Source organism: Typopeltis vanoorti, chromosome 22 (genome assembly GCF_054136105.1).
Source record: "Typopeltis vanoorti isolate ZY-2024b chromosome 22, IOZ_Tvanoo_1.0, whole genome shotgun sequence".
Taxonomy (NCBI): domain Eukaryota; kingdom Metazoa; phylum Arthropoda; class Arachnida; order Uropygi; family Thelyphonidae; genus Typopeltis; species Typopeltis vanoorti.
Window position 1 is genome coordinate 38516457 of NC_143570.1, and position 25665 is coordinate 38542121.

Sequence of the window (25665 nt, forward strand, 5' to 3'; positions counted from 1 at the left end):
GTGACTTACTTGGATCTTGAATATAAGAGCCCCCAACCAAATTGTTGTCTTCAGCTTCTATGAATTGTACTTTCATGTATACTACTTAGAAGTGCAAGAAATTTATCCATGTCCTGCTACTGGCCAATTCATACAGGGACCCTGTGGTTCAGTCACATTGCCCAAACACCAACAATATACGAACATTAGATGTTGTAATGCTACAAATCAAATTTAAAGCTGAATATGAGGAAATCCAGTGTAATGTGAATCTCAGATAATACATAAATTAGGTGTAATTATTTGCTCATTAAGTATACAATAACTGATGTGGAAATAACTCACTACTCAGCAACCTAAGAGCTCATTTCAAAATGGATAATTATGCAAAAATTGCTCTTTCCTACCAATTACCTTTTTTCAGCTTTGTAACAAATGCTACACTTTTGAATTACTTTGAAAAGTGTAAGCTACAATATAGAAATTAATGAGAAGGAAAATTAGGTACTAAGGCTATGGTTGGTATAACTGTGTATATTTATTATGGAAAAAAGAAAACACACAAATCATAGGACCATAAATATTGCTCATCTTCTCCACTAATGCAAAGAAACCTGTTTTCAGGCTTCTGACCATGTTGGATATTATGAAACAATTCAAATTTTCTGGTTTTAAGATTTGAAGCTTAAGTCACTGTAATAAAGTTTCAGCAACACATAACTGATTAAAACAAATTAGTTTTAATTTTTTTTTATTTTTATTAAAGCTGTTTCTATGGTGTAATACTAGAATCTTCAGAGCTAACACAATGACTAGAAAATATTATGGAACAATCTAATGGACTATGCCAGCTAAAGTACCATTTCATTTTCTTATGGTCACAGTGAAATGTTTTCTTTCTTCAGTTAAAATCTGCATGCTCACCAGCACACACACTAAAAAAAATCAAACATATAATTATGCTATAAAGTGACATCACTTTCTTACTCTCAAAAGTAAATTATATATACATATATATATTTTCCTTAAGTTTCTAGAGTATGTTAGCTACCAAAATGTTAAATGAAGTTTTTTTTTTTTAACTAATTCACATTTTAATCTCTACAGTTTATTGTAATACAATTTTTCATTTTTGCTTTTCAGCTCATTAATTCAGAATTCTTAAATAAAATGAACATCATAAGTATAATAAACAAATCCTATCATGTTTTGTTTGCTTTACAATAAACAGAAGGTAAAATGCAAATTGAATTCATTTCTTAACACTGGTTATGACAATAGGTTTCTTGCATACAAAAATATGTATTGTTTCATACTGTGATTTTAAATAGATGTTAATGGTTGCCATCATCTGCAGACAGGAAAGGGAAAACTTGCTAATACAGATTTCATTCTTAGTGAACAGTAGCTTATTGTTTAGCTACTCAATTTTTGTGAAATGGAGCTGATATACAGTAGATATAATGTTGCATTATATCTACTGTATATCAGCTCCATTTCACAAAAATTAGCTAAAATTCTCAAGAAATTAAAATCTGCACTTTTATTTCTCTTTTAAACTCCATTCTTTACTCAGTATATCTAAACCAAAACATGATAGCTTCAGGTATCCAGGAGTTAATCGTCTTTGGTGTAACTGCAATGTGCCCTATTTTGGTCAGACAGAGAAATAAATTATTTCAGAATTAATAGGCCTAACAAAGATTCTGTCATCCATCTGGAACAAATCAGAAAACAGTTTTACATCCTAACTGGAATGAACTGTGGAATCAACAGAAACTGTTCTCAGTCTAGTCCACCTTAATACTACTAACCTTAGCTATAGCCTATCTAATTGTCACTCTTCAGCTATCTGGCTTTGGCATTCACGATATCATGAATGTGCCCAACAATTATGTATTCAGATCAGCAATAAGTTTGAAAGTTAATTTATAGCTGTTGTTTCTCTTTTCATGTTATGCACCTGATGAAGTCTTCTACAAAACTATACACACACTGAGTTAGCTTTGCATTAGGAACACTCACTTAATGCATTGGTCCACTGCTCTGTGCAATCACACCTCACAGATGCCTAGGAACAAATTCCACAAGGTGTTGAACATCCTCTATGTATAACTCAGCCCACGTCTCCTGCAGCATCTCTGTCAGTTCACGCTCATTTCATGGAGGAGGATCAGCAGTTTTCACCCCCCCCCCATTCTAGCATATCCAGACATGCTCATTGGGTTATAGTCAGAGGAGTTGGGGACAAAGGACATGTGATGAATTCGTTGTCACGTTCCTCCAGCCACTCAGTAGTTGCATAAGCTTGATGACAAGGCATGTTGTCCAGTTGAAAGATGGCACTGTGGTTGGGGTAGACCCGCAGATATGGATGGTTGGCTAACACGTCCCTGTAGCATTCACCATTCAATGCTTATGGGATGATAACCAATGGACCACCTGGGGCATGCCCAAAAAAAAAGCTCCCAAGGCCATAACACCACTTCCACCAGCCTGTTGAACCCCAACTGTGCAACAAGAGGATAGGGCTTCATGCTGTTTATGCTAAATGTGAAACTGGCCATCAGACGACCTTCTTCTCTGTCGAGGGTCCATTGCTGACATTCCTGGGCCATGCAAGGCATTATTTACAATGCCTGGCCTCCAGTCTGAAACTATCTGCCTACAGTCAAATTGGCTTACATCGCCACATTTCCCCATTCCTGGCAAACGTTTACTGATTACATACAGAGGATTGGTGTGCTCATTTATAGTAGCTGCACTACATTGATATCATGTGGTACTTTATTGTGCCAAATATGTAAATTAGGAGGGGGGTGTTCCTAATGCAAGGCTAACTCAATGTCAAGAGTCCACTGACGATGTTCCTTGGCCAATGTGAGCAATGCTTTCAATGCCTGGCCACTCTTGTTGGTCCTTGGAACCCCAGGCAAAGCAAGGCATAGTGCATGTGGAAATTGGGTGACTGTTGCACATCGTTGCTGAGATATTAGTTGTAACACCTGACACTCACTTTTAAGATCAACCACACATGGCTGACCAATGCGAGATCTTCTGCTGGATGTCTGTTCATGGTTAATCCAGTCCTGGTACACCCTTGATACAGTAGTATGGGAGTATCTAGCAAGTGCAGCTTTTTCTGAAATACTGGCACCTGCCCTCTGGAACCAACTGTCTGCTTGTGGTCAAATTGGCTTGCATTGCCACATTTCCCCATTACTGGTAAATGTTTGCTGATTACATACAGAGGATAGAGGTCCATTTATAGTAGCCGCATGTGATGTCGATGTCACGTGGTACTTGGGGGGAGGGATTCCTAATGTAAAGCTAAATCAGTATAAATATCTAGCTATATATATTTGTGACCCTAGACAAACTAATGATAATCACATTTTTAAATTTTCAGTTTAAGAATAATCTCTTAAGTATTGAAGCTTTCTTTTAAAATCAAAGAACTCAAGTCATTTTGACAAAGTGATACCTATCTGATTTTGTAAACTTACAATTTTGATTAATTACAACTGCTATAATGTTTTGCAAGAAGACCAAAATGGTTAGGATGATTTTGAATATGCAAGTATTTTCCCTATCAGAACAGAATCGTATAAAAAAGTTTTCAATACATCTGCTATACCAAAAAAGTATTCCCCAGCAAACTTTTGCCCCAACTCTAATAACCAAGATCTAAAATACAAAGTTCAGAATGAACTTGGCTTATTGAACAGTAATAGATGAATATTGATGAGCAACAGGTGAATAAATAGATAAATATTTTCAAAGTTATGCATGTGGCACAAAGGAGAAGAGTCCATTCATTAAAAATTTAATAGCACACCTATCGTAGTTTTTTTGTGTTTCAAGAAGGTGAAAAATTAATATAACATACATTAAAAAATAAAAAAGGAATATCATTTCTGATGAAAATAAGTACAGATGAACTGATTATCAATCATATTTTTATTGATTAAAACAGTAGATGTGATAACAAAATATGTAATGCCCTATTTAAAACAATTCACTTTCGTTTTTTAAGTTCTTCAAATCTTTTGCTAAGATCCTCGAAATCAATTTCTTCATCTGGTATTTTAGGTAGGCTGGATGTGGGAACTGCTGGAAGCTCAGGAAAGGAAGCAACAGGTGCTGTGCTTCTGGCAGGTCCTGGTGCAAGCCTAGGTGGCTTTGATGGAGTACTGTAATCAGGATTTGCTGGTGGTGTATATGCACCTGGTGGAGGTAGATATGCATCTGCTGGCAGAGAAGTATAAGGAGGCGGTAGTGATGATAAATCTAATTTTTCATCCTTCTAGAAAGCAAGAAAAATATTTTTTAAAAAAAAACAAATTTCACTGGGATATGTTTTATAGAAATAAACATACCGCTTCAGAAATTAAAAAAAAAAAAAGCTTTAACTGGCTACTCTATTACCCTTTTCATTAATAGAAAATCCACATGAGGATCATTACTGATACATTTTAAGATATTTATTCATTTGATTTTTACATTTGCAAGTAATATTTTAAAAAATATGCAAATAAATATTTTATTGAGAGGGTGTTAGAATTCTTTATGACAAATCTGCCAGCATATAACATTAATATAAAATAAAGTTTAGAAACATTTATTCAACTTATTCTCCAATTTATTTTCATATTTAATTCAACAAATCTGTGCCTAAATAGCTGAAATTTTCTAAATACAGTTTCTACTGAAAATATAGTTAATGTTCTATCTATTTTTATAATTTTTAAGGCTAATTTTTCACACCATGAAGGATCAAAGCTACATAAAACTGTAAGTAGACTTCCAAACAGCCTGTAAGGAATATGACAAAAGCACAAGGGACTTCTGGCCCAATGTTTAGTCCTCGACTCCTCAAAGATAAGCACCTGAATGATGAATAAATGAGGCTGACAATTTTGAACTTAGCCAATTAAGCTGTATTCTGTATTTAAAACAATATATATTGTTTTAAACTATAAATAGCGTGATAGAAAGTTTTCTGTAGACGATGGAAAATCAACTACTGGAACAAAACCACAGCAACAATGAAGATATGCACCAAATCAGAAGAGAAATAACATATGCAGAAGAATCAGAGACTTATCATGTTGACACAATTGGTGTTACTATGAGATACAACACGTGAGACACTCCAAAATAATAGATGTTCAGGGAAAGGAAAGCTATAGTATTCAATATTAAACCTAAGCTATTCTTAAATGGCAGACAGTTTCAAGTAGAGTGATATGGGCAAACCCTAACTCAACATGAATAGAGATCAAGATTGGCACCATCAATGGAACTAGCAGAAGAATTGGATAAGTACCAGATCGATATATTAAGTGTTACCAAAATAAAGAAGATAAAAAAAGGAGAGATCTCTCTCTAAGCAACAAATACAAGATATTATACTCAGGCAATAACAATCAGGGAAAACGGAGGAGTAGTATAATAATAAACACCAAATATGAGGATAATCTTGAATGGTAGGCAATATCGAGTAGAGTGATGTGAGCTAATATCAAAATGGGGAACTGGACAATGACATTTCTTTGTGCTTATGGTCCCACAGAAGGTTCTACTAATGACGACATAGAGGAATTTTTCAAGGCATTAGAGTAGGCAGCTGACAACGAAAAAGGAAAAGTTGGTCCTTATTTGTGATCTGAACAGCAGAGTAGGAAATGATTACCAAACATAAGAACGTTTTGGTAAAATTTGGAGAAAGAGCAAAGCTAATAATAATGGTAAGTACCTGCTAGATTTCTACTCAGGACATGGAAGTTATTACACTAACACCATGTTCCAGCATAAAAATGTGCACAAATTTACATGGAGAGAAAATGCAAGGAATAGGAAAAGTCTCGTTGACTATATTATTGTCAACAGTGATGTTTTTCCACTGGGTCAGGATAGAAGAGTATACAGTGAATTTGAAATAGGAAGATCACCGTTTAGTGTTGAGCAGGATAAAATTAAACTTCATATTGAAAAGAAGGGTGTGTAAGAAAGTTTTGAAACGAATCAAAGGTGAATAGCTGTCACGTGAACTGTAGGCTCAAATATACAATTATTCAAGAAAAACTAGAGTTTTAAAACAAAAATTAGACTTTAGAGATACAGTGGCAAACCCTAATGAGGTAATCTGCAAGGATAGAAAAATAAGAACACCACAGAGTTCTGATTTTTCTATCAGAACTCTGTGGTGTTCAATTGAGGGTTTACTGTACTTTCTGGACTCAGGAAGTACAGTAAACCCTCGATTTAACGGAGTAATAGGGGCTAAGGGGTGTCTGTTAAATCGCAAATTTTTTAAAATAAAAATATCTGTAACATTATACTGCAATTTTATCAATATTAGCACTGTAATAACAAAAAAATTGTTTTGCACACAATTTTCACAATTTTAGATAAATTAATGTTCGATGTTGAGGCACTTGGATCCTGCTTTAAAAAACTTATCAAGATTTTTTTTTCACTTTTGAATTCTGTTTTTTATAATTAACTCCCTAAAATTACAAAAATGTGTGTAATAAAACTGCCGCAGAAAGTCACGGCACGCGAAAAAGAACCAATTACAGTGTGATTGGTGTGATCATGTCCTATTCATTCACCGAACATGTTTTATTAGCGGGGACTCATTTCAGCTAAATTACTAGTGTTTTTCCAACATATGGCCTATTTGCCAAAATTTGTTAAAAATAACAGAAAATTAACAAAAAATAATCTGTTAATTTAATTATAAGCAAATATTGGTTAAAAGCATTTTAAAATTAACATTAACGGGGTGTTAATTTTCATGTGACATACAAACCGGAAATTTTGTCCGCTAAATCGAGGGTTTACTGTATTATCAAAAGTTTCTGGCAGGTAAGTCGAGCTTGTGCTCTTAGGGAATACAGAGAAAAATGTAAGAAAGCAAAGCATTGTGTAGAATTAGCTAAACAAAAGTCATGAGATGACTTTGGTCAGAACACAGAAAATAAATATTAGTAAGGTGGTAAAATATTCTGGAGGCTATTAAAAAAGCTCAGAAATGAAGGAAAGAGCACTGTAAAAGGAATTAGAGATAACAAAGGGGACATGAAAACTGAAGATAAAGATATTCTTGATGCATGGAGTAATTACTTTGAAAGACTGCTAAATGAAACAAGCAGTGACAGCGTGGTGGTAGAAAACATTCGACAGGAATGCCACCTGGAATATTTATCTGTACTTGAAGTGGAAAAAGCTATCATAAACCTGATATGTGAAAAGACAGCTGGAGTAGATGATTTTCGACCAGAAATGCTAAAATACAGAGGTACAAAAGTTTTACAGTGGCTATGCTGCATAATTCAGAAGGCCTTCTCAGAGGGTTGACTTCCAGATGACTGGAGTAGATTGCTCATAGTACCCCATCTTTAAAAAAAAAAAAGAGAATTAAGCTGAATATGAGCATTATTGAAGTATTTCCCTGTTGTGTTTCTGGTATGATTTATGCAAGTATTCTTGAAAAACGACTAAAAAAATTATGGAGGAGAAGCTTTGAGAAAAACATCAGATTTTCACTTTAACACAAATAGTTGAGAAATCGGGGGAATATAACAAGAATCTGGATATTTTGTAGATCTGGAATTGAGAAAAACATCAGATTTTCACTTTAACACAAATAGTTGAGAAATTGGGGGAATATAACAAGAATCTGGATATTTTGTAGATCTGGAAAAGGCACATGACAAGGTGCTGAAAGGATAGCTGTTCAAAACGCTCCAGTTATATGGTGTAAATGGGATATTATATCAAGCAATACTTAGTCTCTGTTTGAGTTATAAATCAGCAATTAGAACTGAAGAAGGGTACAGGAAGATGATCTGATGTTAAGTCAGGTATGCAACAAGGGTATACATTATCTCCACTGTTATTCATCATCTGTATGGATCACATTATGAAGGAAAACAGTATCAAACTTGATGTCAAAATTGGAGATGTTAATCTCATCTCTTACTTTATGCAGATGATGCTACACCTCTAAATACAGGACAAGTGTGCAGGATACCTTAAACCAAATTTGATAACTGCTGTAATAAATTTGTTATGAAAATAAGCAGAAATATCAACTGCATCCTGAATGGAGAACCTGTAGAACAAATGAAACATTTCAGCTGTTTAGGCACAATTTTTAGTGAAGATGGCAAATTAAATTTGGAAATAGACAGCAGAATTAGTAAAGGTATGGTAGAAATTCAACTGAATAATTTTATATGGAATAAGAGAGATCAGTCAAAACACTAAACTAGCTGTATACAAGACAAGACAGCATTCAAACCAATTTTAACTTATAGATCTGAGAGCTGGGTTAGAAATAAAACACTTGACTAGAGACCATAGATATGAGAGTCCTGAGAAAGATTAAGGGACTGAATGGATGGCATCAATGGCAGTATCATATTAAAAATGAGATTTCTTTCCTAATATCCTCATTTCTAATATGATACTTCTCTAACTTTGTTAGCATTCAGGAATGGGTTAGCGGAGCTAATCGAAGTGGTATGGCTACTTAAACAGAATGGAAGAGGAAAGATTTGCTAAACAAGTGTTCTTTACCAGGATGGCAAGAAAAAGAGCCAGAGGAACACTAAGATGTAGGTGGATTGATACAGTAACAAGTGCCTTAGAAGACAGAAATATAAGATCTAATAATATTGGAATGTTCACAGATAACAGACTAATCTGGAGGAAATCTGTTGATAGGAAGTCAGTAATGATATAACTTTTCATGTAGTATTATCATAAGATCCTGTATACCCCTTGAAGGTATATATCAGGAATTTGATGATGATATGGGCAGATTTTAAATAGGGAAATTGGACAGTGAAATGTTTCTGTGACTACAGTCCCACAGAATGTTCAAGTAAGGAAATAGAGGATTTAGGATCTTATCTAAACATTTTCTTACTTCACTAGGTAATACCAATTATGCCAACATTGTATTTGTGGAATTTCTCTACTAAGTCCACCTGTCTTCCATTAATGCTTTGTATATTGCTTAAATTCTGTTGGGGTTGTTTCAGTTGCTGGCTTTAACAGTCATCCACAAAAGTGTGGATGACTGTTAAATTTAACTTTCTGTGAAATTTCCATCTTTAACAGTCATCCACTTTTGTGGATGACTGTTAAAGATGGAAATTTCACAGAAAGGCAGGCAGACACTGGATGAATATCTCCAGTTCATTTCTGTATATTCCTCCTAGGCCATGTGGTCTCCTCCCAGTTATCTAGCTTCATCCTTTAGGTAATCCGAGGGCCGCATCACAATGCGTATCTAGTAATTTGGTGAGCAGCAGCGACACAACCTCAATACCTGAACAAACGAACAACACATTCCCCGTGAGCGCTTGGAGCAAAACGGTATAAGAATGCTTCTTTGACACATCTAATATTTGTAAAACATGTGGGTATATAGAATTAATATACACACGTGTCAAAATAAGTGATGTAAAAACACCAAATAAAATTACCAACATAGAAATTATTGATTAGTGATAGAATTAAAATATCTAATACGCATTTGATTCAGATTATTTTATTTTTTCGCTCGTGAAAATCTAGGCACACACAGGTAGGCTGCACAAACTAGCATCCAGCCCATGGGCAGTGCTTTGGACAGCCCTGCCTTAAGTAATTCCCCCCATGCATCCTCAAGTTTGTTTATTGACACATTATGAGTACTTCAGTATTTGAATGAATCACTCTTTTTTAGAAATAGTGGATGGTATATTTATTGTTTTCTGATGAAGATACTATACTTACTTAATAACTGTAGATGTCTGTCAGCCATACCTTTCATTAAAATTGTTGTCATAGCAAGCTGATTTGTTGGTATTATGTGACATCATGCTGTAATGATATTACTATGGTATTGATGATGGTGTTAGCTGAGGAGAAGAGGTGAAGGCAGAGATGCTGAAACATTTGCCATCACTAACGACCTTGCGCAACTTGTTCAGATGCCAACCAGATAACCTGAACCACTTCCCCAAACACCCTAGATCTCTTCCTCACCAATGACTCTTGTGAATGCAGTGGGCCCCTTAGGTAATTCTGACCACAATCTAGTGCTCATCTCTTCCCCCATGCAGCAACACTTACTCAGCCACTCACAAGAGTAGTTTGGCTTTATAACAGTGCCAAGTGGGACAGCCTCTGCAACTTCTATGCCTCACTCCTATGGTTGGACACTTGCTTCTGGCCTTCCAACCTAAACATATGCACTGAACTTATCACCAAAGTAATCCTCACTGTCATCGAAACATACATCTTCCAACTACTCTGAAATGCCTTTCCCTAACCAAATCCTGGTTCTCCAAAACATGTGCCAAGGCGGTACAAATGAAAAACCAAATATACTACAACTAGCTCAGATCAAGCACTCCATCTTCCTTTAGAGCAGGCATGTCAAACTCGTTAACCTCCAAGGGCCAAATTAAGAATTATACATCAAGCTGCAGGCCACAACAGAAAAAACATCTCGAAATAAAGAGGAAACAGATTTTTTAATGTTAACATCAGAGTATATAAGTACAAAATACAACCATGTTACAAAAATACATATAAAGTTTGCATATTTAAATAAAATTATACATATAATTTTTTTGAAGGAACTTGATGTTTTTCATTAATGAAATCTTCAAAATTTGGTTGAATTTGTTGAGCTGTAGTTATTTTCAATATTGCTTGCACATGCTGGTTTGTTAATCTTGATCTTTCTGCAGTTTTATTATTCTTTAAAGTTGAAAACAGTTGTTCGCATAAATATGTGCTACCAAACATAGATAAAATATGCCTAATTGCACATTTGGGGTATTGATCGACTGATAAATAAATATATATAGAACTTTGGAATTCCAACATCCGTATATTTTTGTTTCAATATGGAATCACACTGAATTTCGATTAATTCCAACTGTGAATTGTCATCAATAGTTTCAACAACAACTGATAGAGGAGAAGTGAATAGGTGAAACTGATTTTCATATTTCTTAAAATCTAAAAATTTTCTTTCGAAATTCATTTTCTAATAACTTAATTTGATTGGCATATGATTGACAACATTCAAAATGGGATAAATTTTCTCTTTGAATTTGTTTTTGCTAAAGTAATAATTTCTGTTTGAAAATGTTAATATTGTCAAATAACATAGTAACTACTTGATGTTTGCCTTGTAGCTTAAGATTAAGTTCACTAAGTTGACTTGTAATGTCAACTGAAAAAGTCAGATCCTTTATCCATTGATAAATTTTTAATATTTCACATTCATAATTTTTCGATTCTAAAAATTATGGTAATTTCGTCCAGCAATTCGAAGAATTGCTTTAAAACTTTATGACTGGAAAGCCATCTAATTTTTGTATAATAAGGTAGATCGCTATATTCACTTTCTCTGCTAGCCTGGCTGGCTGAGTGGTTAGCATATCCGCTCTCCAGCCAAAGGGCTGCAGGTTCGAATCCTGCCATGGGCATGGATGTTTGCCATCACCCCTGGAAATAGTGATGGTGGGTGGTTGTAGATGGCGTTGGTGTAGTTGCGGTCAGTTGGTGGAGACAGAGTTGTAGAGCAGATGCCCTCCCTCAATGAGTCTTTGGACTCCCTGGAGGTGTCTAATAATAATAATAATATCTTCTAGAAAGTAACTAAATTGGCGATGATTAAGCCTACGTGCACGAATATAATTTACAATTTTACTAACATTTCTTAGGACATGTCCAATATTTAAAACTTTGAAGCATAGTGTTTGCTGATGAATAATGCAATGAAAATGTTGAAAATTATTATTACCTTGTTCTTTGCATTTTTCTTTTAAATTTATAACAACTCCTTTAACAACACCAGTCATAGCAGGAGCACCATCAGTTGCAAGTTTGAAATTATACTTTTACCATTAAAAAAGCTAGGTTTTTTAATGGTAAATTGTATTCATTCAAAACCTCCATAAGGACGTCAAAAATATCAACTCCAGTGGTTGTATTGTGCATAGGAATAATTTCTAGAAGTTCTTCACTTACTTTTAAGTTCATATCACATCCACGAATAAAAACAGCCAGCTGAGCAATATCCCGTACATCTGTACCTTCGTCAATTGCAAGGAAATAGGTCTGAAATGTTGGAATTATTGATTTTAGTTGAGTCCTTAAGTTCTCGGCTATATCATCAATTCTGCTGGCAATGGTATTTCGAGATAAGCTTATATTTTTAAATTTCTTTAATTGATCAGGACACAACTCTTCAACTGCTTTAATATTACATTCGCGAATAAATTCCCTTTCAGTGAATGGTTTCGACTTGCTTGCAACTAAATGTGATAACAAATAACTGGTTTTTACCATAGCTCTATTACTATCAATAGGTTTGGTAAATACACTTTGTTGATTTTGAAGTGTCAACTTTAATTCTCACAATTTATTTTTATGAAGTTTCGCAACATATTTGTCATAGTTTTCTTTATGATTTGTATCGTAATGCCTTTTAATATTATATTCTTTGCAAACTGCAATAGAGTTTCTACATATCAGGCATAAATTTTTTTTTTCCTTGAATACAAAAATATTGTAACTCCCATTTTTCTTGAAGCCTATGATTAATTTGTCAATTAATCGTTTTTTACTCACTAGTTGAAGGTTTCGACATTATTTTTATAAATTCTTTATTAATTATAAAGAAAATACTACACTTTCTTATGACTTGAAAATTGCTAACGGCTAGCCTCCGATTGCTGTGGTCAGCGGATGTAGCTGCATAAGTAGACTTGCTCGTTAAAATTCGGTATTTATGCAGTGGTGTAACAAGATATTTTGAAATGACAAATAGAACATTATTTCCTTTGGAAATTGCAGAGTAGTTTGGAGTATAAAATAATCTTAAGTGGAAATGTTAATTTTTTTAAATATGTTTATTTAATTCGGTGTTATCAAAAGTTAAATAACCATATTGGTTACAAAGTTTGGTGGGCCTCATGCGGCCCATGTGTTTGACATGCCTGCTTTAGAGCTTATACTCAAGCCCGAAATATATGCAAAAAAAAAAACAATGCTTCCTTGAAAGAGAAAACCAAGAAATTAGCAGCCAAGCCTTTTTTGTCTCTTGTCAAAGCAATTGGCCATAACGTCTACCCAACACTATTCCCATCCCTATCATATCCAGATGGCTCCATTGCATCATCACCCACAGAAGAAGCCAGGCTCTTGGTTTCACATTTTGCTTCCAATGCATGCAAAATTGACAATGGTAAATGCTCCCCAACCAGTCCATGCCCAATATACAATGTCCCTATATATCCTTTTGCCAAAAAAGAGATAAGAAAAATACTGTCCAAATTAGACACACACACACAGAAAAGTCTCCTGGCCCTGATGGCATTTCTCCAGTTGTCCTGAAAAATTTGTGTACCAGAATTGACTCGTATCATATGTCACCTGTATATAATCTCTTACTCCACTGGTATCCCACAGCCTAGAAATTGGCCTATATTCAACCCATTCCCAAGAAGGGTGATAAGTCACTGTCATCCAACTACCACCACTCTATCTTGCTTATCTCAGTCCTGTCTAAGGTAAAAAAAAAATCAATTCCCAACTCCTACACCCACCTAATAAACGACAGCCGGAATGGATTCTGTCACTGCTGATCAACAGGAGATCTGCTCACATGTCACCTATCTCTGGACAAACGCCATGGAGAATTTGGCAAATCTCAAGTGGTTGCACTTGATATCTCCAAAGCTTTTGACTGGGTCTGGCACAAAGGCTTACTAGGCAAACTACCCTTGTTTGCTCTGTCCCAGGACTTGTGTAGTTGGATTGCCAGCTTTCTCTAATTTTTTTTCAATTCATTTAAAGGTAATAAGTATCATTCGATTGCTGTATGTTTTAATTAGTTTTTATTTTTGTGTTAATAGTTGTCTCAACTTTTATATTTTCAATCACAAATTAACTAAAGATACATAATAATTCTACTGCTCAAATGGAGATTGTGCTCTCCAAAACAGAAAGTAATTAAGACCTTGCTTGTTTATATAAGCAAAAATATACACCCTGATGAAATAAGTAGTAGGAAACCCCCTTCCATTTTAGAATGAATTCTTATTTGTAACAGAATTAACACATTAATAATGTTCATATATATATATCTACTTACTATGACTGGATAGTTAAAAGGTTGTGGAACAGATGGTGGTGGTGGCGGTACATATGTCATTGCTCCTCCTCCTCCTCCACCACCACCTATAAATCCAGGTCCAGGAGGTTTATCTCTATCATTAAGATCAATTAATGCTCCTTCACAAGTTATATCAATAGCCTCTTCAGATTTCATGATTACAGGATCTGGTTCATAAGGCACATTATGGCTTTTGGCAATTTCTATACAGAAAATGGGAGTCCATTAGAAGTGTTTAATAAGGGAGATGATATAGAAAGATTTATAACTTCAACATTTGCTAACTATAATCTCACTAAAACATGCATGCACACAAGCCCAAAAGTATGAAGACTAATTCACCAGTAAGATATTAACAGTTTTATTTATATAGTTTTAGTTATCAAAATATTTGTAGCAATGCATAGTTTTATTTCCAGCAAAGTCTGACAAACAGCATTCATTCATTCATTAGTGCTTAAACAGTCTAAAGTGCAAATTCACATAACCGAGTACTTTTTTTTTTAAAACTGCAAAGCAGCAATAAAAAAATGGACTAATATATCAAAATAATGATTTTTATCCTTTGAGCGTTGAACATATTTTGGTCGATTGGTAGAGCCTCTGCTACTAATGGCTCACGCAAAAAGTTAAGCAAGTTTGAGTGCGGTTAGTAGTTGGAAGGGTTCAATCGCCACACTCTCTCTTGATGAGTCTTTGAACTCCCTGGAGGAGTCACATGATAATGCTAATATCAAAGGCTAGAGCAAAATTTAAAAAAAAACACCCACAAAATAAACTTTAAAAAAATTTGCTATAGATTATTATAAATAATATTAAGCCTAATTTAGGCATGTGGGATCTTGGGTACATTAGTTGAATTTTTACATTTTGTACTTCTTCTCAATTTTTACTATAAATTTTTTTTTAAATGGGTCCACCATCCAGCCACAATGCAAAAAGAATCTGTGAACTTTATAATACCGTCAGTAGAACCAAGAACTAAATAAACTGAGAACTCTACTACAGAGACCAACACTGCATATTTTCAAACCACTTCATGCCTCCAATAAGCAGAGTGAGAGTTTCACACTAAATGACAAAAATTATCCACCATCTAAAGGTATCTAAAGGTATTCACAAACTCTCATGCACAAAGTGGGATTGGAACAAAGCTTGTTTGCCAGAGAGAAGTAATGAAATCTATTTAGCTAACTAGGCTTGCAGGAGAAGTTTCCAGTAAGGAATGTTTCCAGATATGCAGAAAAGCTTTCAGGATATTACACTTCGTAGAAAATTTGCTACCATTTACTGATGCCTTTGATATGTGTGATGCATGCCATGTATCTCTTTTTAGATTCAAAGTTAAAGCCTTATTTACCACTTAGTTAAAAATCAACTAAGTGTAGATAATCATTATCTGCTGTAACCTCCATCTCTCTCACACAAGGAATTTGGGTTTGATAAACAATCTCATTGCAACTTCTGCAGTGAGATTGTTTATTGAACATGATTTTCTGCACCTTCCTTTTCTGGAAGCTGCCGAAAATCAGGTTCCTGGCTGTATCAGCATACCATGTTCTTTTATTAACAGGATTCTACAGCAAGTATGAAAATATGCATTTTTTGGCAAGTGTCACAGCATAATTATATTGTAGAATGTTTTCCTGTCACCTTTATTTCTATGGCTGAAGTGATTACATGGAGGAAGCAGATGTAAATGAAATGAAATTTAATTCCATGAGAATGAAGTCATGTGCCAAGCAGAGGTTCACCACACTATCCTGTTCATACCATTCTTAAGATTTGTCTACTTTTCACTATACAATGATATAAAGGTTTAACCCTGAATTATTATTCTCAGATTGAGATTTTTATTATCTAATTGAAGAACAGAACAACAAAAAAATAAAAATAAAATAAATAAAATGTTGCCAACTTTCTATGAAGTGACAAGGCCACATTTTTAAGGGAAAGATCGATAAACATGCACAATGAATATTATGGGCCACTTGTCACAAAACTTAGAAATAAAGTAAAAAAGCAATGGCAAAACAAATCAAAGAAAATTAATCATTAAAAATTACAGGAAAAAACGTAAAACAATGTTTGAAGGAAAAAAAATAGGTTTGTCAGGGATTGGATTGAAAACCAACTGTACACAAACCATCTACTGCTGACCTGTAACAGGCTCATGTATTATTTATTACTGCGACAAATTTTCTTTTCTCATAATATATCAGCTGAAATCTCAACACTGGTTTTTGGAACAATCGTACACCACTAATGCCCTTAGTGGTGTACGATTTTAAAGTTTATACAGCTATGGTTTTGAGGAATGCAAAAACAATTAATTAAATAACTGGTAATTATTTTACATTACTGGAGCTTTTGTAACTCATCTGCTAATAACAATGCCCTTTGCAATGAAAGGGTATCAGAAAATCCACACCCATGTATACCTAACATGTGTATCATCTGTAGAATTTAAAGATAGCTGCTCATAGATAGAACCCAGTATTAATATTTCAGCTAACATATTAAGAGAAAAGAAAATTTATCACAACTCTTAAGCATAAATAACCCATCAGCTTGTTGCAGGTTGGCAGTACTCCTTCTTTGTATATAGTTGGTTTGGGATCAAATTCTGGACAAACCAATTTTTCTCCCCTTACATTGTTCATTTCCTTTGTTTATATTTCCTTATATTTTGTCACTCCTTTTTACTTTACTTGTTTTCACCAATCTTCCCCTTGAAAACATGACTTCAACACTTCATAGAAGGTAGACAAAATTTAAGTTTCTTGTTTTGTTATTCTTCAATCAGATTGTAAAAACCTCATTCTGGAAATGATCATCTGGTTTTAAATTTTACATCATTATGTACTGAAAAGTTGTACAGCTGAATGGGTAGTCTGGTTTTCCTGGATACCTAATACTTGTGGATGTAATGAACATCAACACATTTTATGTATAGGACATTCAATAAATGAAGATAAATAAGTCTTATACAGAGGTGGCAGAGTTTCCTCTCCTGTTGCAGGTCAGCAGTAGATGGCTTTGTGTACAGTTGGTTTTCAATCCAATCTCTGACACACCCATTTTTTTTCTCCCACATTGTTTTACGTTCCTTTCCTGTAATTTTTAATTTGCTTAATTTTCTTTTATTTGTGAATTTTGATAAATGTATTGGACTATGTGTGTGTAGGTTTGCAGGAGACCGTGAAGGAGAGGCAGCCTGAGGGAAGACACATGACAAGTGTGCCTAGAAAAGGAGAGAAATTGCACACATGTACATATGTGTCTTTTCCTGATGATGACCTCAATACAAAGGTCAAAACATTGAATATTATTTTCTTAATTATAAGTAATTGTTCCAACATGCGTATGTTTGTGTCTCCATAAATTCTTAACTATGAATGCTGACCACCATGTAACCTTAAAAGAAAGAATTCTATGAAGCCAAATTAGTGGATCATGATAGGCCATAGGAGTAATACAGTAAAGAAAGAAAGAATAAGATGAAATGGAGTTTCATCTCCCTTTCAGGAGACTTAGATTGAATTATTTGGTTCATGAATTTCAAAAAATTGCTGGTAATCCAAACCTACCTATTCATCAGGATCTTCCAACTAAATAAAGATTTCAATCTAAATAATAGATTGGAATCTTGCCATCCATCACTACGAGCAGCAGAAGAACTAGTGCTAAATAATTTTAATCATTTATCAAAGTGGGATCACAAAACCTGAACAATACTAAATAGGATTCCGACAAACCATGGCCTGTGTGGAGATACTCTATAAATGGAACAGACAATCATCTCCAGAATGTGACTGTGGTGCTCCACAACACACTATGCAACATATTGTAAAAGAATGCATCTTCCATGCTTATCAAAATTACTGGAATGACTATTTACAAGCAGCTCCTGAAGCTGTAACCTGGATTACGAACTTAGATCTGAATTTATAATGATATATATATATATATATATATATGTTTTTTTCTTATTATAACATATTAAGACTTTTACTTTTAACTTTTATTTATTTTATTTTAATTTTCCAACTCCTTGGATTAGATCTATGTTTTCCTTCAAAGTTTTTAGCTTAAAACATTTTAAATTCTTCAATCCTGTTAATATATAATGACATCATGATTCTCTTTTTTTTTAACATCATGTTTTTGCCATGAGCTACGTATGTGTTCAGAAGACTTTTTTTATGTAACATTAAGAAGCATATAACAGATGTGGAAACATTATTAGAGGAATGACACATGAAAGTCACACACACAAATAACAAAATTTTTCAAAATTTTTTCTTACCAATGAGATAATTCTCCACAAGCAACTTCGATGGTGCATGAATAGCTAATCGATGAATTAACTTATCATTAACTGTTGTTACTGCACCTTCCATGCATGCTTTTCCATATGGTTTTCCATATTTCTGTGTTAACTGATCAGCTATTATTTTTAGTTCAGGGCAATCTGCCTGAAGACGGGGTGCAGCCCAGAGAATACTACAGACTGGCTCACTAAGACCATCATCTAATCCTCTATAGAAAAAAGGAGTTAGTAAAAAATCTGAATAAAAATTATATCAAAAATCCAAGTTAAATTATTACATGCACAGGAATGACTGTGATGTTTATATATATATATATATATATAAATAAATGCCAAGAGACCTCTAGTCAGGTGATATGTTTATGTATAGCATAGCATAGACTTATGCTATGCCATGCAAAAATACAAAAATATTTTTTATTTAATTTATTATTATTATTTTTTAGAATTCTCATTTTAAAATTTTATTTCATAAAACTTTACTTAACTTATAACAGTTTACATTTACTTGATGTTATCACCAACTACAACCACTGGAAAAAAAGTTACTTTGCAATGGAATGAATGTCTCCTTATCAAACCTGGGTGGTGGCAGACCATATAAAGACTTCTGCGAGGAAAGGTATGCAGAACTACAAGCCTGGGTGATTATGAAAAACTTAAGAGATAGCTATAGATGTGACACACTCTCTCTCTCTCTTGGAGCTATAGTTCCAAGTTAAGCAAAAGTTCAGTTAAAAGAAAATAAATGCTACTTGGACACTGACAGAGCTATTTAACAACAGCTGTGTAAATATATAGTATTCCAAAAACCTGAAGAAGAAAGGTGTAAAATGGATGATTCTGGTATTAATCAGTTGAATGAAGAGTACAAACAGCAGATGAAGAAGGTCACTTGGCTGGTGAGGACATTGAAAGCTATCTGAGCAGAAATTAGTTAATCAGGCAATGAAAAAATCAAGACACTTCTTTCAATAATAGGTAGTAAGTGGAAGAAAGAATGACTGTGATAAGACATTGGTAGATTGGCAACTGTACCAGATGATACAGCTGAGGTATTTAGTAAACAATTCACCAGCTATTTCATCCTCTTATGGCATCATGAGTGGCATGAGAGTAGAAAGAATGGGAGAGGATCATCTGATTGTGAGCAAGAAGTATATGAGATGCTAATAAGGCAGTAGGATTTGATATATTACTATATATATAGACATATTACCTTAAGGGGAATATTTGAAGGAGTTAATTTAATTTTATTATTATATTTCAAAGTGATCCCACCCAAAAGCTATAAAGTTATACATTAGTATTATATGTGGATTAAGGATTTTTTCTATTTTCTATATATTTTTTTTTGTATTTTTATTTATTTTAACATAATCCAGAAATCCTGGTCTAGTGACTTCACATGGAACTTTTTTTAAGCCCCTTCAGACCTCTGATAAGCAGGATGTGATAGTCTCACATCAGTTGATGAAATTCATTTCCAACCTAAGGACATTCACAAACATCCATACTCATGGTGGGATTCAAACCCACAGCCTGTTGGGGGAGTGGATACACTAATCACTGAACTAAACAGGATAGCAATTAATACAGCGACCTTGGCATATTTGTTTAACAAGTTTTGCAACAGCTAAGTTCTAAAATGAAAATAAAGTAAAATTGTTCCACTTTACAAAGACGGTGATAAGACTACAAATTACAGGTCAATCTTAGCATCTATGGTTGTGGTTAAGGTGTTATAAGCTAGGATATATAATGGATTGATAATAACTGCTCTGTGATGATCAGCATGGATTTGTTAAAAGCAGGCCATGTTTTACTAATATATCAAAAATCCAAGTTAAATTATTACATGCACAGGAATGACTGCGATGTTATATATATTTATATATTTATTAATATATATAATAATTTATATATATATATGCCAAGAGACCTCTAGTCAGGTGATATGTTTATGCATGGCATAGCATAGACTTATGCTATGCCATGTTTATTATAATTCTAATTGATGAATGAACTGGATAATGGAGATGCATGTGGTTAGGGATCTCAGACATCCCATAAAATACGGGATTGTCCTGTTTTTTTGGCTAATGTGTCCCATAGTCCCGAGAAAACTCTTCGGGACAGCTTTTTGTCCTGTATTTTAGAGTTCAAGACTGAATAACAAAATCGATGAGTTACAATTTTTATTCTTCAGAAAAGTATTGCAAGAGTGAGCAAGACTGATTGATTAATAAGAATACTGTCAGGTTCTCGAAAAGAGCATTACTGTATTAACAATCTATTTTGTATCTATAATAGTAAGTAAAAAACCATTTGAAGGCAACTTCAAGTGGCTTAATGAAAATATTAAGCCACTTGAAAATATTAAAATCAATGCAGCCTAGCAATTTGATTTACTATTTGTTTACTTATACTTAGTAAAGTGTGTGTATAGTAAACCTTACCACGCACACACTTGGAACGTTTGTAAGACTGGCATATGTGATGGATGCGCATACTAAACTTTCACCCTCAATCATAAGTGTCTCATATTTTTCTCCAATGTATCTGGGATCCCTACATATGGTGGTGTCTTTAGATTCTGTAAACATCTTTGAATAGATTGACACACAAGTTGATAACTAAATTGGAACAGACAGAGTTAGATAACAGATTAATGAGTTATGTGATTGACTGTCAGATATATCAGTAAGTTGTGCATGGAGGCACAATACCTTGAAAAAGGACTCACTAGTGGTGTGCCATAGTGGATCTATTTTGGTACCATTATTATTTAACTTGTATGTTAATCATACCAGGATAGGTTTAACTGGAGATATGCAGTCACTGCAGATTATGCAAAGCTCGGGTTGAACAATGAGGTGTTGGAGGATCTGAATCTAAATCTATTATGCATGGGCAAGCTGCCGGTGCAATGTGACAAAACATAAGGTTTTGAAATGTAATAGGCAAGAATAGGATGCACAGTATAAAACTGGTAGGGAAATTCTGAAGGATGTGGAGAAGATGAGAGATCTGGGAGTGGTAGGGACTGGTTGAGAGGGAAGTTTAGGGGTCACACTGCTCAAACTGTGAAATCACCTCAGTTTATGACAATGAAGAAGCCCTTGATATATAGAAGTAAAGAGATTATGGTTCCATTGTATAAGAACTTAATCAGGCCTCATATGCAAAGTTTCAAAAATTCTGTGTTGGCTCAGCAGTCAAGCAAATATTTCATTGGTCAGATCTTTGTGTGCACTCTACCATAGTTGCGTAATATATCAGTCAAGTGTTTAATCCTGGATCTGATCAATTTATAAACTTTTGTTAATGCTATGGCTAATTTTTACACTGTATAATAAGTGTTGAAAGAAATATGTTAACTTCTTAGTGTTTATCAGTGTGAAAAAAAAGGTCATGCATTTTATGACATACATGACCATTTATACTTCTTTATTAACAATACTATTTTTCACTATATTTTCACTTTAACTCTTATACCTTGAATCACTTATGGAAAAATAAAATAAAAAATTTTTCTCTACCATTATGAATGTTGAAAAGATTCTTGTTCTACCATCTCCCTCCATTCTATGAAAGAAACTTTCATAGAATGGAGAAAGATAGGTAGAATAGAGATAGAATAGAGACAATTCTTGGAAACTATAAGTAAGAGGATGATGAGCAGGTTGTTTGTGCGGAAAGTAGTTGGTGAGTGGAATGCACTGCCCAAGTGTGGTGAGTACTGAAATATTTAATGACTTTAAAACATGGTCAGGGGTGCGCTGGCCATATGTGCAATGTGTGCGACACACACAGGCGCCAAAGAGGAGGAAATACTTAAAAAAAAGTTTTTTTAAAGTGATTTTTTTATTGGAGGGAGGGGGGGGAATAGGGGTGCCAACTAAAGTTTTGCACACAGGCGCCGGACACTACTGGTGCGCCCCTGAACATGGTTTGATGTGTGTGTGTGTGTGTGTGTGTGTGTGTGTGAGTGAGTGAGAAAGAGGGCCTTCTATGATGAGCCTTTTGACTCCATGGAGGTCTAATGCTAATAATAAACTTACTACCAAGGTTGTCCACAGTTCATAAACTTAAAGACTATGCAAAGATTAGCTGAAGTCAAAATCATTAAAAACATTGGACTTTTTCTAAATAATATTTTTTGCAGCTATTTCAATACACCATTTTTCAGTATATACAAATCAAATTATTTTGAAATAGTATTTTTAATTCCATTTATAATGCTTAGCATTGTATATATTTCACTTTAAAAGAAATTTTAGTTTTAAAATATGTTGTTGTTCTTTTATTTGCTGATACTCCAGAAATAACAGCATTAATTAAGCTAGGAAGAATTATGTCTAATCTGGATTTAAAAAAAAAAAAATTCATAAATACTTGGTCAAATGATTTTCACAATTGTTCTGAAGGTTCTAGAGTTTACTTCTGTTTTTAGGCTGTCTTTTCACATACACTGCATGGAAATAAAGACTTACATCTATGCAATATATGTGGAATGTGTGTGGATTTAGTCTAGAATTGGAAGAGATAGAGAAGCACTGGAAAGGGTGCAAAGAAGAGTTACAAAGATTATATTGGGATTATGGAATGCGAATTATTAGGAGAGATGAGAGTATATGGCAGACCCTGGTAAACAGGAGAATGAGGGATGATATGATAAAGGTCTATAAACTTCTGAATGGATATTATAGGATATAGTCTGATGAAATTTTTCATTATATGGAAAATGGGGAGAGAACATGGTTGGTGAGTGGAATGCCATGCGTAAGAGTATAGTAAGTTAACAGTTTGCCTGTTGAAGTGGTAAGTGCACCTATTGCAAATGAGAAAAGTTGTGACAACTGGTGTGGGCGATGTATGGCCTCCCTCAATGAGCCCTTGACTTCCTAGAGGTCTCAGATGATAATAATATTAACCCATTCTTAGGGGCAATAAATCTTCATTATTGAATTACTCTCTTACTGCTCTCATTTCCATCTCATTTGGATCAAATCTCATTTCATTTTTAAGATCTATTAACCATCAATTTTTACACAATGTGATAACTAGGTAATGGTAATAAATGAGTAAAAGGATTATGCCATTGTCAATCTGTAGTTATTCTCTTGCTTATGTCACCACCTCTAGAAAAATACTATGGTAAAGTTGGGAGAAACTCAAGTAGTTGCTTTTCATATTACTAAGGCATCTAACTGCATTTGGCATGAAGGCCAAATTAAATAATTTTCTCTCTCGAAAGGGAGCTCAGCTCACCTTCCCTTATCCTTGGTATTACACACATCACCAGACTGGATGAAGTAAAAGAAGATGGAAGAAGAGTGGTAGGGAAACAGGGGGGGAGATCACAACTGGTATTTATGCATAGAAGAAAGGACTTCAAATGGATCATGTGGATCAAATCCCATTAATTGCTCTAAAATTATACTGAGAATGCTACTAATCAAAAATCATATATAATGATTATACTATGTCCTGTCAATTTAAATGACAGGACATAGTATAATCACTATATACAAGCTAGACAACAGTTGCTAAAACGAGAAGCATTGGAAGTTAGAAATAAAGAGATTTTTATTTTTAATTTTATTTTTTTTAACATAGAAACATTTCTGAATTACAAGTAAGACATATTTCTTAAAACATACCATCCCACAGAATAATTTATGTTAAATGCAATTGAAAATTGGCGATTTTAATTTACCAGACTGGCAGGAAACAAAAATACTTTGAAACACAACAAACAAAAAGATAAATCTTTTAAAAGAATACACATGATTCATGGCTTGTGTCCGTATCCTTTTGATGGTGTGTCCGTTTAATTTGTGAAAATTTTCAACTGAATGGTGTATTAGTAGACTTCACTGATGTGGAAAACACATCAGTGAAGTCTACAACAGTAAATAAGTGGTATGGTAGTCATTTTTGTAGTTAGAGTGAATCAACTGCAATAGTCAATGCTACCGTGAAATCATAACGATAGCTCTAAGAAACTCAAAGAAAAGATCTCACTGACAGCTTCTGCTGGTGTGTTTGTATGAATAAATCGTATTACACCACTTTATTGGAAGCCTTAAAAATAATACAGAATCAACTTACTTGACTTGTTGCAGAAGACCAAATCTTGCTAGAAGCAAGTCACAATACATTTCAATTATTTCTAGCGCTTCTACAAGATAGTCTTCGCGAATAATGTGTTCCACCCTGATCCTGGCTCTTTCATATTTACCATTCGATATGTAATCAGCAATCTCTCTTCTAGCTTTCAGTGCCAGCTCAGTCTTTTTCTTCTCCAGTAATTTCAGACGGTTTACAGAAAGTTTTAAATTTGTCTTAAGTTTACTATAATTTGCACCGGAAGTAAACATAGCCACACAAATTAGATCGCTTGTTATATATTACTTAAATTATTTAACCTTTAGTACCTATACAGTAATGGTCAGAATCACGGAACACATGACATACGAAAAACTAAATTAAAACAAAATAAGGAAAAAAAAAAATACACAATATATTCTCCCACGATAACACCTCTTTGTTGATTCACCTGAACATGATTCAGATAACAGGATGTTAAAATCATATGTATGTGGCCATCTGGTGTTAGAAATGGAAAGGCTATTTTTAAAATAAAATTATTATTATTATTATTACGTGACACCTCCAAGGAGTTCAAGGGCTCATTGCAGCAGGACACTCTACTCCATGCAGCTACTATATTTTATTTTATTTATTAAATTTAATCCTGGTCGGAGACCGGAAGCCAGTGATTTTCGAAAAAAAAAGTGCATAGAATACTTTGCACATAAAAGAAACTCCAATAATTACACACACACACACACACACACACACACACACACACACACACACACACACACACACACACACACACACACACACACACACACACACACACACACACACACACACACACACACACACACACACACACACACACACACACACACACACACACACACACACACACACACACACAAAAAAAAGAGGTTACACATTTTTATTCAAATAAATAAAAATTCAACTTCAGTTAACCACAATAACTTAAAAATGTTTCTGCTGCTTTAAGTTTCTGAATATCATTGTGATTTTCATGCATCGGTCTTTATACTGTATGTTT

The 25665-nt window shown here is 34.1% G+C and overlaps 1 protein-coding gene across 1 annotated transcript; it reads right to left on the reverse strand.

The window, feature by feature from the left end:
- Positions 1-3921: 3921 nt before the first annotated feature.
- On the reverse strand, positions 3922-25079 carry LOC150094335 (IST1 homolog). Its single transcript, XM_090412134.1, has 4 exons — positions 24627-25079; positions 18486-18718; positions 14156-14379; positions 3922-4285 (listed from the first exon to the last, which is right to left on the reverse strand). Exons 1-4 carry the CDS (start codon positions 24893-24895, stop codon positions 3998-4000), a joined length of 1014 nt encoding a protein of 337 aa, XP_090268260.1. The 5' UTR covers positions 24896-25079; the 3' UTR covers positions 3922-3997.
- Positions 25080-25665: the final 586 nt, after the last annotated feature.

Excerpts from the sequence above, each read along its gene's own strand:
- LOC150094335 (XM_090412134.1), bottom strand. The coding sequence starts at position 24,895 with ATGTTTACTTCCGGTGCAAATTATAGTAAACTTAAGACAAATTTAAAA. Across the intron at positions 18,719-24,626 it reads GGTCTTCTGCAACAAGTCAA|AGGATTAGATGATGGTCTTA; the intron begins GTAAGTTGATTC and ends TTTTTTCTATAG. Across the intron at positions 14,380-18,485 it reads TGTGGAGAATTATCTCATTG|AAATTGCCAAAAGCCATAAT; the intron begins GTAAGAAAAAAT and ends TTTTCTGTATAG.